At 37.4% G+C, this 14,610-nt stretch overlaps 2 protein-coding genes across 3 annotated transcripts; one reads left to right on the top strand and one right to left on the bottom strand.

Moving 5' to 3' along the window:
* Nucleotides 1–976: 976 nt before the first annotated feature.
* On the bottom strand, nt 977–6,816 carry LOC116170440 (probable multidrug resistance-associated protein lethal(2)03659). Its single transcript, XM_031486845.1, has 9 exons — nt 6,740–6,816; nt 6,446–6,691; nt 5,987–6,399; nt 5,781–5,937; nt 2,902–4,059; nt 2,401–2,855; nt 2,124–2,354; nt 1,504–2,073; nt 977–1,455 (listed from the first exon to the last, which is right to left on the bottom strand). The coding sequence occupies exons 1-9, from the start codon at nt 6,814–6,816 to the stop codon at nt 1,085–1,087; spliced, it is 3,678 nt and encodes a 1,225-aa protein (XP_031342705.1). The 3' UTR covers nt 977–1,084.
* Nucleotides 6,817–9,510: 2,694 nt separating this feature from the next.
* On the top strand, nt 9,511–11,405 carry LOC116171750 (tumor protein D54). 2 transcript variants are annotated; one of them, XM_031488730.1, is made up of 5 exons: nt 9,550–10,157; nt 10,207–10,456; nt 10,830–10,889; nt 10,968–11,097; nt 11,145–11,405. In XM_031488730.1, exons 1-5 carry the CDS (start codon nt 9,797–9,799, stop codon nt 11,253–11,255), a joined length of 912 nt encoding a protein of 303 aa, XP_031344590.1. In that variant the 5' UTR covers nt 9,550–9,796; the 3' UTR covers nt 11,256–11,405. The 2 variants fall into 2 exon arrangements, with proteins under 2 accessions (XP_031344591.1, XP_031344590.1); XM_031488731.1 differs by lacking the exon at nt 10,830–10,889 and having other exon boundaries at nt 9,511–10,157.
* The last annotated feature ends 3,205 nt before the right edge of the window (nt 11,406–14,610 follow it).

The following is a 14,610-nucleotide window of genomic DNA, read 5'->3' as shown; positions in this document are numbered from 1 at the left end:
GTCTAGAAAGAACCTGTGGTTGCTCGTGGGCATACTACTGCAAACTAAACAAACACATGCACCGAATCGGTTTGGTAGAATCCCCATCTTGTAGATTGTAGAGGATACCACAAACCACAGTGAGTATACGGAGAAAAGTGGAATTAGCTATGGAAGAGGTAATAAATAAGTAATTTGCGCTTATTTGCTGTTATTCGATATTCAAGGCGATACAGAGATGTTTTAACCACCAAGTGAACACGAGGGAAATATATTTATATTTCAAAATGTTGTTATAGTCGGGGGATATGACGTGATTGTCTCATGTTGCAGGAAAATTTCGGTTGCTGTCATCTTTTGCGAAGTGTGAGATTCCGCTGAACAGGCGGAAAATTGTTCCCGGTAACTTTATGTATAGCTGTCAACAAACTGAATTTTTTGCTTGGTAGAAAAATATTCACGTCATAAAAGGGTGTCGGTCTAGGAACGAAAAGGAGTAGGGGGTTAAATAGAGAAACTCTTAATAGCGCGGGGTGTTATTTTGTTTTTGGGAAAATTCGCACTAGACCCTCGCGTGTTGGTTACATAATTTCATGTTAACGACTAGCAAGATCAACCAATTACGAAATTTACGACACAAAGTGACATTTACCTATTAATTAAAGCGACGACCAAGACTGAGCACGCTAGTAAATTTTGATACCATTTATATTTGCAACCCTACGTGTTTATCCTTTTGACCTGGGGGAAAACTCACTTATTTGAATATGAAACCGGACTGTATATAGAAAACTACACCAACCAATGCGATCCATGTTCCAAGGATTTAATCTATAGAGGTCAATGCAAAATCAAATTAAAACTAAAGAATAATAAACGATGCTCCTTGTTTTCTCAGAGGCTTATTGGCTGCCGAAAATTATGAAACTCCACTTTTTAGATGGGACTGACAGATACACACGAATGGGAATGGAAACAAAAATTTTATTATCTCGCTTTTACAATTGGAACTATTTTGCATGTTGTAAAGTGTGTATTTAAAATAACTAAATATTTGCAGTTTGTTTTTTTTCATAATTTGATATAACACCAACCTACACTACTATCACAATTGTTGCCTCGCTAGTTTATTTCCTTTGCATGCTTGTTGAGCAGTCCGATAGAAATGCCCGTTGACGTTTTGTAGTAATACTGAAGGTGCATCGAATTCAACTAGTTCACCTGCATCCATCACCATGACTCTGTCACAGTCCATAATAGTCTCTATTCTGTGTGCTATGGATATGACTGTACAGTCTGCAAAACGTTTTCTAATTGCTCTTTGTACTAAATAATCGGTTTCGCGATCAATACTCGCAGTTGCCTCATCCAACACCAATATCTTATTTTTACGTAAAATCACCCGTGCTAAACATATTAACTGACGTTGCCCAACGCTGACATTCAACCCACCCTGTTCAAATACAAAATCCAAACCTGAAACATGAATTCATTCTAGGATCGCTCAAGCATTGTTACTTATACCCAGCGGAAGTCCTGAGAAGAAATCCTTAAGCTCCACGTCTTCTAGAGCAGACCATAATTTGGAGTCCTCAATCACTTGCATAGGATCCAAATTCCTTCGTAACGTTCCGGAGAAAATAACTGGATTTTGGGGAATAATTGATATTTTAGTTCGCAATTCTTTTAAGTTTAGCTGTTCCGTATCGACACCATCAACTAGAATCTGACCAGTTATGTGACTAAATCTAAAAAGCGCGCTGACAATCGACGATTTTCCTGCGCCAGTTCTACCGACGATTCCAACCTTTTCTTTGGACGCAATTTTGAAAGTCAGATTTTTTAAAACGGGCAAGTCTTGCTGGGAATATTTTAGACAGACATTGTTGAATGTTATTTCGCCATTACTCGGCCAGCGTGGTGGTATCCTGCCGCCCAAGTTTCTTTCGTGGTCAATTTTCTTGTATTCCATGATCCGCTCTGTACTGGCCATGTGTGTTTCCACATCGGTTGCCTGACGAACGCTCCACTGAAGTATGGTGGTTAATTGAAGACATTGGGTAAGAGCAAGTCCAAAGTTTCCCCCAAGTATTCCTAAGCAAGTATATGTTTGACCGAATTGTATTACGGCATGGGAAACAAACCATTATCAAATGCTGTTAATGTAATAGTGACTATGACGACGTAGATTGCGCACGTATAGTCTAGGAGAGAAGCAAACGCTTGTGTTGTCGAAATGAATATTTCACCACAGCAAATGTGCAAGTTTTGATGACAGTCGAACTCTCTTCTAACTATCTCTTCTGCACCAAAAGCACGAATTGTGCTTAAACCTTGCAGTGAAGAACTGATGTGTTCCAACACGGGACTACGGGCTATCAAAATTTGTTCAAAAGTCAAAATTATTTTTCAGTTACTTACTTATGTTTTCCATACGCTTTATATTACGGATTGTTTTCACGCAGAAAGCTTGTATGAGATAGATGCATGAACTGACTGCAACTACTAGTATCAGGAACCAAGAATTCACATATGCTACTAGCACAACGGATGCTATCATCCCTAACGTTAGCTGCAAGGCGTTAAGTGTAACAGTTGGTAGCTGGATATCTACAATTTCCGTGTCTTGGGAAAAGCGATTGGTAATTTGGCCTTGAGGGTTTGTATTAAAGAAACGCATGGGTGCCTGAAGAATGCTGTTGAGCATATTGTCGTGCAACTGCTTGGAGGATTTCAAACATAAGGCGTAGAAGAGATACGATGCGAAAGACGTCATTATCACGCAAGCCAGTGTAATGCTAGCATAAATGTAAAAATGTATTTCCTCATCTGAAACGCTTTTGGTAGTCACCGATCCATAGTCTACTTGGTTTACCCTGCAATTCAAAATGAATTAATTTGTTTTGGTCTGCGATACATTACCAGTAAGCAAGGTAGTATGAACCACCACTCATAAGAGCTTGGGACAACAGTAGAAATGCCCACATTATAGCGTTGTGACAGATATTTCCACCAAAAGCGAAGTAGGTGACGTAAACATTTCTAGAAACGGAGCTATGCGATCTTATTTCTTCTACCACTTTATCTATGGTTGGAACCTCTGCAGTAGTCACCGCATCAAAGCATTCTTGGGGGTCATCAGTGTCTTTCTTCTTCCACTGCTTCGAACTAATAAGGGTGCCGTTGTCTAATTCGATTACCTGATCGGCATCTCTTAGGTATTGCAGTTGTTGGGTAACTAGTATTACAGTTTTCCGTTTCAGAAAACTCTTTATGCCCTCCTGGTATATTTGTTGGCCGACACGAACATCGACTGCTGAAAACGGTTCATCCAGTAAATAGATGTCGGCTTCTCGATATACTGCACGTGCCAAACTAATCCTCGCCTTTTGGCCTCCGCTTAGCGACGCTCCTCTACCTCCCACTAGAGTTCGATCGCCAAACGGTAGCAAATTGAAGTCGCATTCTAATGAACATGAACGTACCACCTCGTTGTAACGCGCAGTGTCCATTTCTTCCCCAAACAGTATGTTATCACGCACACTTCCGCAAAACAACCAAGGCTCTTGTGAGGCGAAACTAATTTTTCCATTGATCAGAATTTCACCAGAAGTTAGAGGTAACTCCTTAAGGATTACGTTAATTAAACTGGATTTACCACAGCCAACTTGCCCCATTATTGCTACCAAAGAACCTCGTTTAATTGTCACGTTTATATCTCTCAAAATGACATCTTCATCCCATCCAGCTACACCATTAGTAATGTTCACAGCCACTGATTTATCCGCATTCTTTGTCAGTTGCATGTTAACCTCTTCGTTAATTAGAAATGAACTAATACGATCCACGGACACAAGCGCCTCGGCCAAAAGGCTAAGTGCCTGAGGGAAAAACCACGCCATTGGCAGACGTAGTGAGTTGTAAAATACTATCAGGCTGAAAACCTTGGCCGCAGTTATCTCATTGTGTTGAACATATACTCCAATTGTTGTGCAGAGAAGAATCGGGATTAATATAATATCAACGGTCATATAGGTTGCCTTGGTAAAGTTCAATAGTCTGATCCATTTGCATTCCAGTCTGTAATAGTTACAAGTATTAATCAACAACAAACCGTAAGGTAATATTTGGTCACAAAATTGCACTAACTGGTTAAGTTATGATGTGGACTCGATCAAATTCTGTAATAGTTCAGTTAAAAGTACCTATTTAGTAAAAAAATTACGTCTCGATCGAGAAAAGATTACCCAAAAGAAAGGGGTATCTGAAATGGCATTTTCCTAATATCACAAAAATGAGTTGTTTGGGAGTTTCTCTTAAGAAACGCTGCAGAGATTTTAAAAAAGAAGGAATAGAAATCCCACTCTATTCCAAAATAAAAAACAAAACGTCTCATTACTTTGGAATTTTTAAAAAGTAGTTTTGAATGCGTTCATTTCATATTCAAAACGCCATGAGATACTAACGTTTATAGTAGAAGGCTTTTTCTAATTCCAATTTTTACTATTTTAAATTAAACTAGTAAAATGTGTCATGAGCAGGGATTTGAACCGGAACCGATACCGAAACAGGAACCGATTGCCTTTATAGCCTCCTCACTTGGAACAAAAACCTGAAACGGGTGGTCCCTTTTGTCGTTTTTAAAAAAGTTATTTTTCAAATTTATATTTTGGTAAGCACAGGAAGATTTACACATGTACCGCTTTATAGCAAACAGAAACAAAACTACGTGTGGGAATAAGTAACAACGCGTGTCAATAGAAGGTGTGTAATTCGAGATAAGCATCAGTTAGAGCGTGTGTGCAGGAATTATAATCGAGGAGACGAGATTGGCCTTTCGAAGGGTGCGCACGTATTATTTTTCCGTACATTTCCCATAATTCTGATATTTTTTTCGGAGCTAATTGCGCGCGCTATTACTTATTATGTTAGGTGCTCTAATTTGTTGCATTCAAGTGACACTTCCAACCAAGAACCACGCTGCTTTTTTATTTTTGTCAATCGCATAATTAAGCACACGTCGTTTAAGAATAAATTGGGCCCGCAGTGCGAATTACCTGTTGGAATTAGATGAAAACGGGTATGTATTGTGTGGGATCAAGTTAGTACGCCCTACCATTGTTTAAATACATTATTTGAACAATGCCCTTACTGTTATTTTCTATAGATTGTATTTTCTTCTCGCGCTAAAGATTTGTTGTAGTCTTGTATTGCTTGTCTGTAGACGTATGTGTGATGTGGGATCAAGTTAGTAACTCTTACTGACATTTTATATAGATTGCATTTTTTTCTAGCTAGATAAAAGTGCTGTAGTCTTGTGCTGTGGTCTTGTACTGCTTGTGTGTAAACGTGTTTCTGTTTTCCATTTCATCCAATACGTACAGCCTAAATTTTACTTTAACGTTTGGAAGTGGCTAATTGCCTAATTGGTGGCAAGGTCATTCATTTTACGATTGACAGAATTTCCACGAGGGAACATTTTCGATTTGGAGACGCGCCTTTCAAATAAAAATGGAAAAAACGCATTGTGATAAACAGTAACGGCCAGTTAAAAGCTGTTTATCAAGGTTTTGTAAAGCATAATAAAAAAATGGGGAACAGCACAGCGGACGCATTGTGTATTATTTTCGCAAAATGGAGCTGGTTTGTTGGAGCTTGCAATACGTGTGGACATTTTCAAGATGGTAGGTAGGTAACACAGATGCTTCTACTATCTAAGTGCTAACATACCGCATATAGTAACAATCAGATGTTCGCATAAATAATGTTAAAACAAAAACTGAAACTGAAAGTATATTTACCTGCGAACATAAGTCACTAGGTTCTGGATTGGTTTTTCCCAAACGTACATTTTAATAACTTCAATTCCAGATATGACCTCGTTTATTAGACCCATTCTCTCATCTGTACGTTTGAGCATTCTGGATCGGTATTTAGATGCCTTTCTTGCCACAAAAGCTATAAACGCAAATCTGATCTGTTAGCATTATTTAAGCCACTTACCTACAATAAAATGGTATGAAAAGCAGTAGTAGGAAGACACCAACTATGGCCGAAAATCCGACCTCGTGGTACATTAAGTACGTCACAATTAGGCACTGCGTGGGCCCGATCCATAAAAAGTTGATGTACAAACCGCATTTTATAAATACGACCACGTCGTTTGAAAGTAGATTAAGTATTCTTCCTACATTGATCTTTCTTATAGCGGAGTGATTGAGCTTCAAAGTTTTTCTATAAATGAGATTACTGCAGGCCACTTTGGCTTTCAAGCCAGATAATAACGCATTTCCTGAATACACGTGAAAAAGTGCTACATTTATAACTACGAGCAGAGCGATTCCAACCCCCTGTTCTACTACATGCGAATTTGTACCATGGTAAGATACCAATTTGCCCACAAGTACAGCTTGGGCTGGCCTAAAGATACTGTTAATTGTCGCATTAGCATTACTTCTAACATTACCGAATCACGCATTCCGCAACAGCCAGTAACACTCCCCATAGAAAATGTTGAATACCAAACATACGTAGAAGTACTCTTCTGAGGGAAGGGCTGCGCTTTGCCTTGTACGCACTCTTCACCTCCCTATTCCACGCCGCTTCAATATCGTTGCCCAAAACTTCAGACTGAAACCTGTCTGCCACGTCGTACATGTTATGTTCATCGAATTCCTTTTTGTATCCCTTCCAAAATATGGGAATGGTATAACTAAAAGTTACAAATCTGAGACCTATGCAGGTGATCCAGAATACTCACAGGAATGTAGAGGCAGATAGACAATTTGCATTGTGCCTGGGATTTGCCTTTCGGCTATAGTTTTGATAAGAGTTCATACCTCTTTTATCCAAGGCTACAGATGTATGAGCCCAATAGTAACAATTGATTAATTAGTTGCCAGAATGCATTTCCATTTCGTTAATTTGGCGTTCCTAAATTTACGTTAATGATGTATTTAAAAAAAGGTTTTCGTACATTATCATACTAATTTGGAGAGAGATCGTATACCTAATTAACGTTTACTTATCTAATAACCATAAAACGTCGACATACTTTTGGAAATCGTTAATTGTGGCAATTAACAAACCCAAAAAGCCAGTTCGAGCGATAGATACCTACGTCAGTTATAATAATAGTAAAAAGCCTTTATTTGTTCGACAAATTAAATAATGCAATTATGGGACAATACTATAGTGTGTAGTGTACATAAAACTAAAAAATCATTTGTTAATTACTCGTAGAAATGAGAAATATTTATAATATACAGTGATATTCATTAAGAAGTAGACATAGGGGTTTGTGTATATTGTTTTTCCCTATGTCTACTTTTAAATGACAAAACTTCTTCTGAAGGATGTCTAATTTTATGCAACCAAAATAACCAAATAAAGAGTAGTGCACTTTTAGGTTATGATGTAGCGATATTAAATTCGGCCGCTATTTCCCTTAAGTTTCTTATGGGATTCTCCTTTGGAATTTACACTATACTAATTGACAATATCAACTTTTTCTTCAGTTGAATACATCGCACACGAACGAAAATAATAATACGGAAGCTAAAGCAGCAATATTCAAATTAATTAAATGACAGCCAGCCTCTCATTTGATTTAAGACGTTATTTTGGTTGCATAAAATTATGCGTCTTTCAGAAGAGATTTTGTCATTTAAAATCAAACGTAGGGAAACAAATCCCTATGTCTACTTCTTAATGAATATCACTGTATATGAAACTATGCTAAAAGTTAGGAGCCAGTTGGTTAAATTTAGACAATCCGGTGGGCAAGCTATGAAAATTTATATCTATTTAAACATTTTAGGAAATATTACAATAATTTCGACACATATACTAAAGCTAAAGTGGCAAACGAGAAATTTACCGCCGACGAGATGAAAAGACACTCGAAGCTGACATGAAGAATCAAGTGCAAGAGAACACACTGAACATTTACGCTCCGGTTCAGGTAAAAGTGCAGAGAAATTAATTTCAAAGCCAAAGTGTGTGATCCACTCTCGGCTCAAAACGGTATCAAAATCACCCTCGATAACACAAAGATTGCCTTCCTTCCGTGTAGAGGGAGTCTGCTAAGACAATTTGTTCTATAGGGCGTGTATAACTAGAAAACTGCCTATCGGATCTCTGTAATGCAGATCGAGGTTTGATAGTGCATAGAGTTGTCTCACTAATTATGGCATATTGTACGCCAGTTTTGAGCTCCATCTTTAATTTGTGGCCTTCGTACTTCAATCGTGCTACGATCCGCTGATCAGTAAGCGTTTTTTTATATCAGTGTACAAAAGGTCTTCAGGGGACTGAGGACGTGCATAATTATTACCATGGTCGTTGTCCGGTACCTTCGAAAGTAGCACAGCCCAGTCAAACCGTTTGAAATAATCTTCCATCGTTTTTCGTTAGACGGGTTATGGCGACGCGCCGCATGCACATCCGGCAGCAAAATAAAACGCGCTGTGTCCTCATTGGTCAAGCCGGTCCCTGGTCGCAAACGTTTAAAAGCAGTACAATTTCGAACTCAGCAAAGCAATTCCTGCTTCGACGGCGCTTCAAGAGACAACCGGCTCTCCACCTGCAGAAGCAGTTCGCCTAGGTCAGCTCGACCTCGCGCCACGCTCCACCAGCCAGAAGACCCGCATCCCCGCTCACTCCGACGACAGCGCTTGCCGCGTGCACTTCGGCTACCATTTTGTAAATATTATTCCATAAAACGCAACAGCGTCGCCTGCTAAACTGGTATTCATTCAACGTTGGTGTACAGACCTGGTTTCTGGTTTGACCCGGGTGGAGTGACGATAGTTGCTGCTACCTGGATCGCATTGACCACCATGCTTGACAAAGCATCAATAAAGTCGCGGGAAAGGTCCATTGTGCAGTCGTGTCACGTGCTGTTTATAATCCCACTTCTGACACCACTTTTAAATTTTAAACTTTAGTTATATATCCATTTATTTTACTTCATAAATTCAGTCACAATCAAAATTGACAAATAGGTAAAAATCAACAACCAGTCATACCGATGCGTCCTCATAACTACGCCAATTACTTAAAATTGAAGAAGAACGAAATATTATTTTGTTAAACACCACAGGAAGGTGTCCAGAGAATATAGAATGTTGTTAAATGTTATCAACTTTCAGGAAGTACTCGATGGTAGGCAACTTTACATACGCCATTTCCGATTTTTTTTAGGTGCCTTTAGCGTTGACTCACCTCGTACATAGTCTTTGAAATTTAAAAGATAAATATCACTTCCTACTTTACCGATCAATTAAATGCGTTTTGACTTTGACAAATAAGTTAGTTGTCAACAATATAAAAATTATATTTATTTAATGAATGTGTCTGTTATCAAAATTGCCCATTTTTCAGTGGTTCCTTAAAAAATAATCAACGCAATGAACAGCATTAGTCCGAGTACAGGTATGTAAAAATTTTAGATTCAATTTAAAAAAAAAACGCGTTAATCGATTTACATAACATTCCATAATTGCTTTTAATTTACCGCTAATCATATTTATTAATACGTTTATATTTGGCTTCGGACACCTTACGAAATATAGACCGACCCTTTTAATTAATTGCCCATATGACGTGTCAAAATAAGAAGTAAATACCGTTACAATCTTCCAGATGTGTGTGTGTGTTGTATTTATAGATTTATTATTAGCGATATAAAATCAATTATTTTACGTGTACATTCATAACGAAAGCAGTCTATTATGTTTTTTCACTGAGAGAGAAAGTTAATTGTTCACGCTCGGTCGGCTTTCGGTAGCAAAATGCGTTAATTTCTTATTGCGAAATGAGCAACGAGGAAGAGCACAGCTTAGAGTACATTGAGGATCCGTATTTTAATCCGAACGACAGTACCTCAACGCCTAGTTTAGATGAACTAAGCGATTGCGGCGATCACGAGTACGACCTGTTTGATTTGAGACAGCTTGATTTTGACGATTTAAATGGAAATTTACTAAACGACGAGTCGGTGAATGTCGAAACAGAGTTTTTCAACGCGACTAGGGCGAATGCGATTATACGGACGTTTTTTAAGAGGGCTTTCCAGCGACAGGTGCGGGTGACTTACTGCGATTTAACTAAACCGTATTTGGTCAAGTTGCCTAAGGAGGGTAATTTTAGGAAGTATTTAGATATTAGTGTGAGCGGTAAGTGGCGATTCCATTTGTGTAATTTTCGTTTCAATTTCGTTTGCAGAGGAGGCGATGATTGCAGAAGGTGTTGCTCAGGATGTGTCGCATCTCTCCTTTGAAGAGCAGGAACATCAAAGGTCCATATGGCGAGCAGAATTGGCACAAGTTGAAGATGAAATTGCTACCTTGCGTACGGTGCTAGCATCGAAGATGAAGCGCAGTGCCGAGTTGAAGCGTAATCTTGGTATAACGGTCTGGAAAGAAATTTCCGATGACATGAATCAAGGCATTAAAAATGTAAAAGAAAGTAACGTGTAGGTATCCGTTTTTGTTTCCTCCTTCGCATGGCGTAAGTAGAAGTAGATTAAGGATTCTCATACCTTATTTTGGAGAGGGAAACCACTTATATTGTCAATGCAAAACATGAGATAGATATAAATTTAAAAAAATAAAAAAAAGATATTGTGGGCAGGTTGGTGTGGTGAGTGGTTCTTTGGCTATGACCTAGAAGGTCCATGGTTCAAACCTGTGTTCGGACATGGATTTTTTATAGTCCATTCAAAAATAATCAAATACTTATTTGTTCAGTCTTAGTCATAGGATTGTAAAGCACAATTTGAAGTGGTTTCCCCTTGTTATTTTTGCATGTACCTATAATAGAGGCTTTATTTTTTTTATGTAAATTAGTTATCAAACCGTGGAACAAAAGGTGGGCCAAGTCACTAAAGCTGTAACCGATGCTCCAATGTAAGTCATTTCAAATTCGCATCTCAGTTTCCTTGCCGCTCCTTCTCTCAGTTGGTATTAACAAATTATAAATTGTAGCTATCAAAAAACATCCTCAGTGATTGGTGGTATCACCGGAAGCATTTCAAACAAATTAGGTCAAATGAGACATTCCGATTCCTTCAAATCGATCGAGGAGAGAGTTGGGTCCGCATATGAAAACGTTAAGGTAAGTCTTCCTCAATCTTTTTCCGATCTAAATGTCAAATGTTCCAGACCAAAGTATCTTCGAGATCAAGCTCAATACAAAACTTGGATGATGCCGGTCGATCGAGGTCTGGATCAGTGGCCACAACCCCCATTGCGGAGGATAAACCATTGGCATAAGTGCCGTTTTTGCCTTTATTGCTTTCTTCTTTTACATAATTCACTGTCTGTACCATGTGAGGAACTCTTTTTATAACAATATATTTAAAATAAGCCGCATAGCTTTTGTACAGCGAAATTGTATGTAAATTCTTTGGTCTTATCATATTATTTTAGTATGAAATACTTCATAGTTGCTTAGTTCTTAGCGTACTTATTATACATTATGTAACATAAATACAAAAAATCAGAACTATTTATTATTTTATTATACTTAAATAAATTTTTTTCAAGAATCTGTTACTTGTACCTAGTATAATGTTAGCAAATTTATAAGAAATAGATTTGGAAATTTTCAAAAAAGCAAACTTCAAAAGCTATCTAGATCTTAAAGGCTCTGTAAAGCGTTTGAGAGATTTTTAAGAGTATTTTGGTACTTCCCAGAGATATAGAGAATGTTATAAGGCACTTTCCTTGAATTGCAGCGCTTTTCACAGATTTCTAGGTCTAGGAACAGACTAGGAGCTTTCGAAAAGGGTTTAGAAAGCTATGGAAGAGGTTCACTCTTAAAAGTGGATGAAGAATGAAAAGGGAAAGGATAAAATTCTCCCAAAAGAGTTTTGTAAGAAACCTAGAAAGCTCGGAAAAAGGTTCTATAATTTATAGTGCTTTCTTGCAAATTTATTTGTAAAAAGGTAGCTTTTAATCTCACTTAGGCCGGCTGGCTGGCCGGCAGCAAATGCGGGTCCGTAGAAGAACACTTGTAGAAAGACGAGGAGTGTACATGTACCTCAGGGCCGAATAATTAAGGACATGATGTGGAGTCGGCGTCATCCCCGAGCGTGTTATACTAGCCAGGAGATTTTTCGGTTTTTTTCCTATCCTTTTCTGCAGTTTTGGTCCAATTCTTTTCAAATTGGTGTTGTCGGAAAGATCTTGTAAATGCGCACAATTCCTGCGGGGCGGAATTTTTTTTCCCCCTAGGATCGAAATTAACCACCTTTTGCAAGGTGATGTACTCGACTTTGGGCGCCTGAAAGTTTCTTAGAGCTTTAATTGCAGTCTCTCTTTCTGGTGTCGCCAATATAGAAACTTGAGCTATGAGAAGTACCCAAAAATTGAGTACTATTTTGTGACAGGTTTTTAGCGAAATCCACCAAAATGCGAATTGCGGAAGAACGGGTACCGACAAAGAGAATGTGGTTGCACCAGAAAAGATCTTTACTGATGTGGAGTCAAAACTTCAAACTCAAATTAATAATAATAGGTAATATAATATTTATTTCCATCCAGTAAATCACAGATTTATAAAGGATATTGGACAAGTCATTCTTCACAAACAATAAAAAATAATATACCTACCTAAACACGTATTTGAATATATAGTAAGTAAATTAAAACAAGGTAGGTATCTCACAGTTACAGTTTCTGAAAAAAACAAAGACGAGTAGGTAAAACTTATAAATAACAAAAATATAGTAAATCAAAGTTGGAATGCATGGTCGAGATATTCTTCCACAGAACAAAACGCATGAATGACTAGACATTTTTTATTTGCATTTTTAAAGCTGCGGACTTCTTGAATCCATAATTTCAAACAGTTCTAAGATCGAGCTACTAGATCAAAAGTTACAGCCCTTTGAATTTTTTTTCGAAATTGGTTTTTTGCCCATAACTTTTGATTGAGACGTCTAATCGAAAAAGTACGAACCGTTTTGGATTCTACGCACCAAAATTAATAAGAAAAAGTTTTTTCCCGAGAAATTTTGGTGCAGTCGATTTTTGGTAAAAAAAGGAAGGTTATACACTGCCTTTTTTTTGGCCCGAAGAAAAAATTGTCTCAGATCGACCGGAAAAAAGTATTTTCTTATAGAATGTGGCCTGTGGAATCCATAATTTCAAACAGTTCCAAGATCGAGCTACTAGATAAAAAGTTACAGCCCTTTGAATTTTTTGTCAAAATTGGTTTTTTGCCCATAACTTTTGATTGAGACATCTAATCGAAAAAGTACGAACCTTTTTGGATTGTACGCACCAAAATTTTGGTGCAGTATGTGTTGTAATAGACACTTTCATTCTTGGATCTAGGTAAAGATACAGATACAACTAGATACCTAAAAACAAAAAGGATCTATACAGATACTTTATTTTCCATGCTTGATGCTGGTAAACAGTTATCGACGCCCCTCAAGCAATAAAAAGCGTTTTGTCATTTGAAAATATAATTTTAATACATCATTATACATTATTGATTAATGGAACTGGACAATAAAGAAAACGTACCTAAACTCAGATACAAAAAAAGTATTTGAATTGTAGATACAGATACCAATTTTGAAAAGGATCTTAATATGTACCTAGATACTTTTTAAGTATCTAGATACAAGTATCTAAGATACATCACAACACTGTTTTTAGGGCATAACAATTTTTGGCACAATCTTTCGCGAGTAATATAATATTGTTCTTCCAGTTTAAAGAAAAGTCAAGCTCAATTCGTCCTAATAACTTACCTAATTGATAATATTTGTTGGAGTGATTTGCCATTTTATCTTATAAGTAGGCTTTCAGTGTAAAGATGCTGACGAGGATTAGAATTGCATAAAGTTTGTTTTGTCTAAATTTAAGATAAAGTTATTTTTGTTTAAGTAAGCGTCAAGATTGAGTAGATCGATTTTTAATGTCTTTGCTAAGGGACTTATAAATGTATTAGGAAACAATAAAGTTATATCATCAGCAAAAGCTGTGTAATGAGTAGAAATTATGTTGACCCAAGTCATTACAATACAAAATAAATAGTAAGGGTCCCAGGACATTGCCCTGGGGAACCCCGACGTCTATTTCCTTGCATTGGGACGTTTTGTTTAAATATTCCACATGCCTTCTACCGGGTAAGTAGCTTTTTAGCAAGCTATTCACACTACCTCTCAATCCATATTTCTTAATTTTTTCTAGTAGGATTTAATGATCAACGCAATCTACGAAAGCGTAGAACGGACAAGGTATAGTTCAGATTTTGTAATCCGGAAGTCGGGACAAAGGGAATATGGTAGCCTTCGACAAGATTTTATTAATGGTGGAGTCAAAACTGGCTAATAAAATACTGATCCGCCACAAAAAATGCGCTGAAATCCCTTCAGCCTCACACGAGGACTTTGATCATTTTTAAGTTAAATTCCATACATTCGCTAAACATATCCATTAGTTGTTAGTAGTCTGATTAAAAGATTTATACAGGGTGTAACGAATAAGTATGAGTAGTACGTACGTCAAATCGTTTTACTTTGGGAGCTATATTTCTCAAAATTCGCCTATCTACTACCTTTAAGGAGATAGAATAAACTTTTTTAATGGCACCATCAAACAATAGTTACCC

The sequence above is a fragment of the Photinus pyralis genome, unplaced genomic scaffold (genome assembly GCF_008802855.1).
Source record: "Photinus pyralis isolate 1611_PpyrPB1 unplaced genomic scaffold, Ppyr1.3 Ppyr1.4_LG5, whole genome shotgun sequence".
In the NCBI taxonomy this organism is placed as follows: domain Eukaryota; kingdom Metazoa; phylum Arthropoda; class Insecta; order Coleoptera; family Lampyridae; genus Photinus; species Photinus pyralis.
Note: the sequence above shows the minus strand (reverse complement) of the source record. Positions and strands in the feature narration are given on the sequence as shown.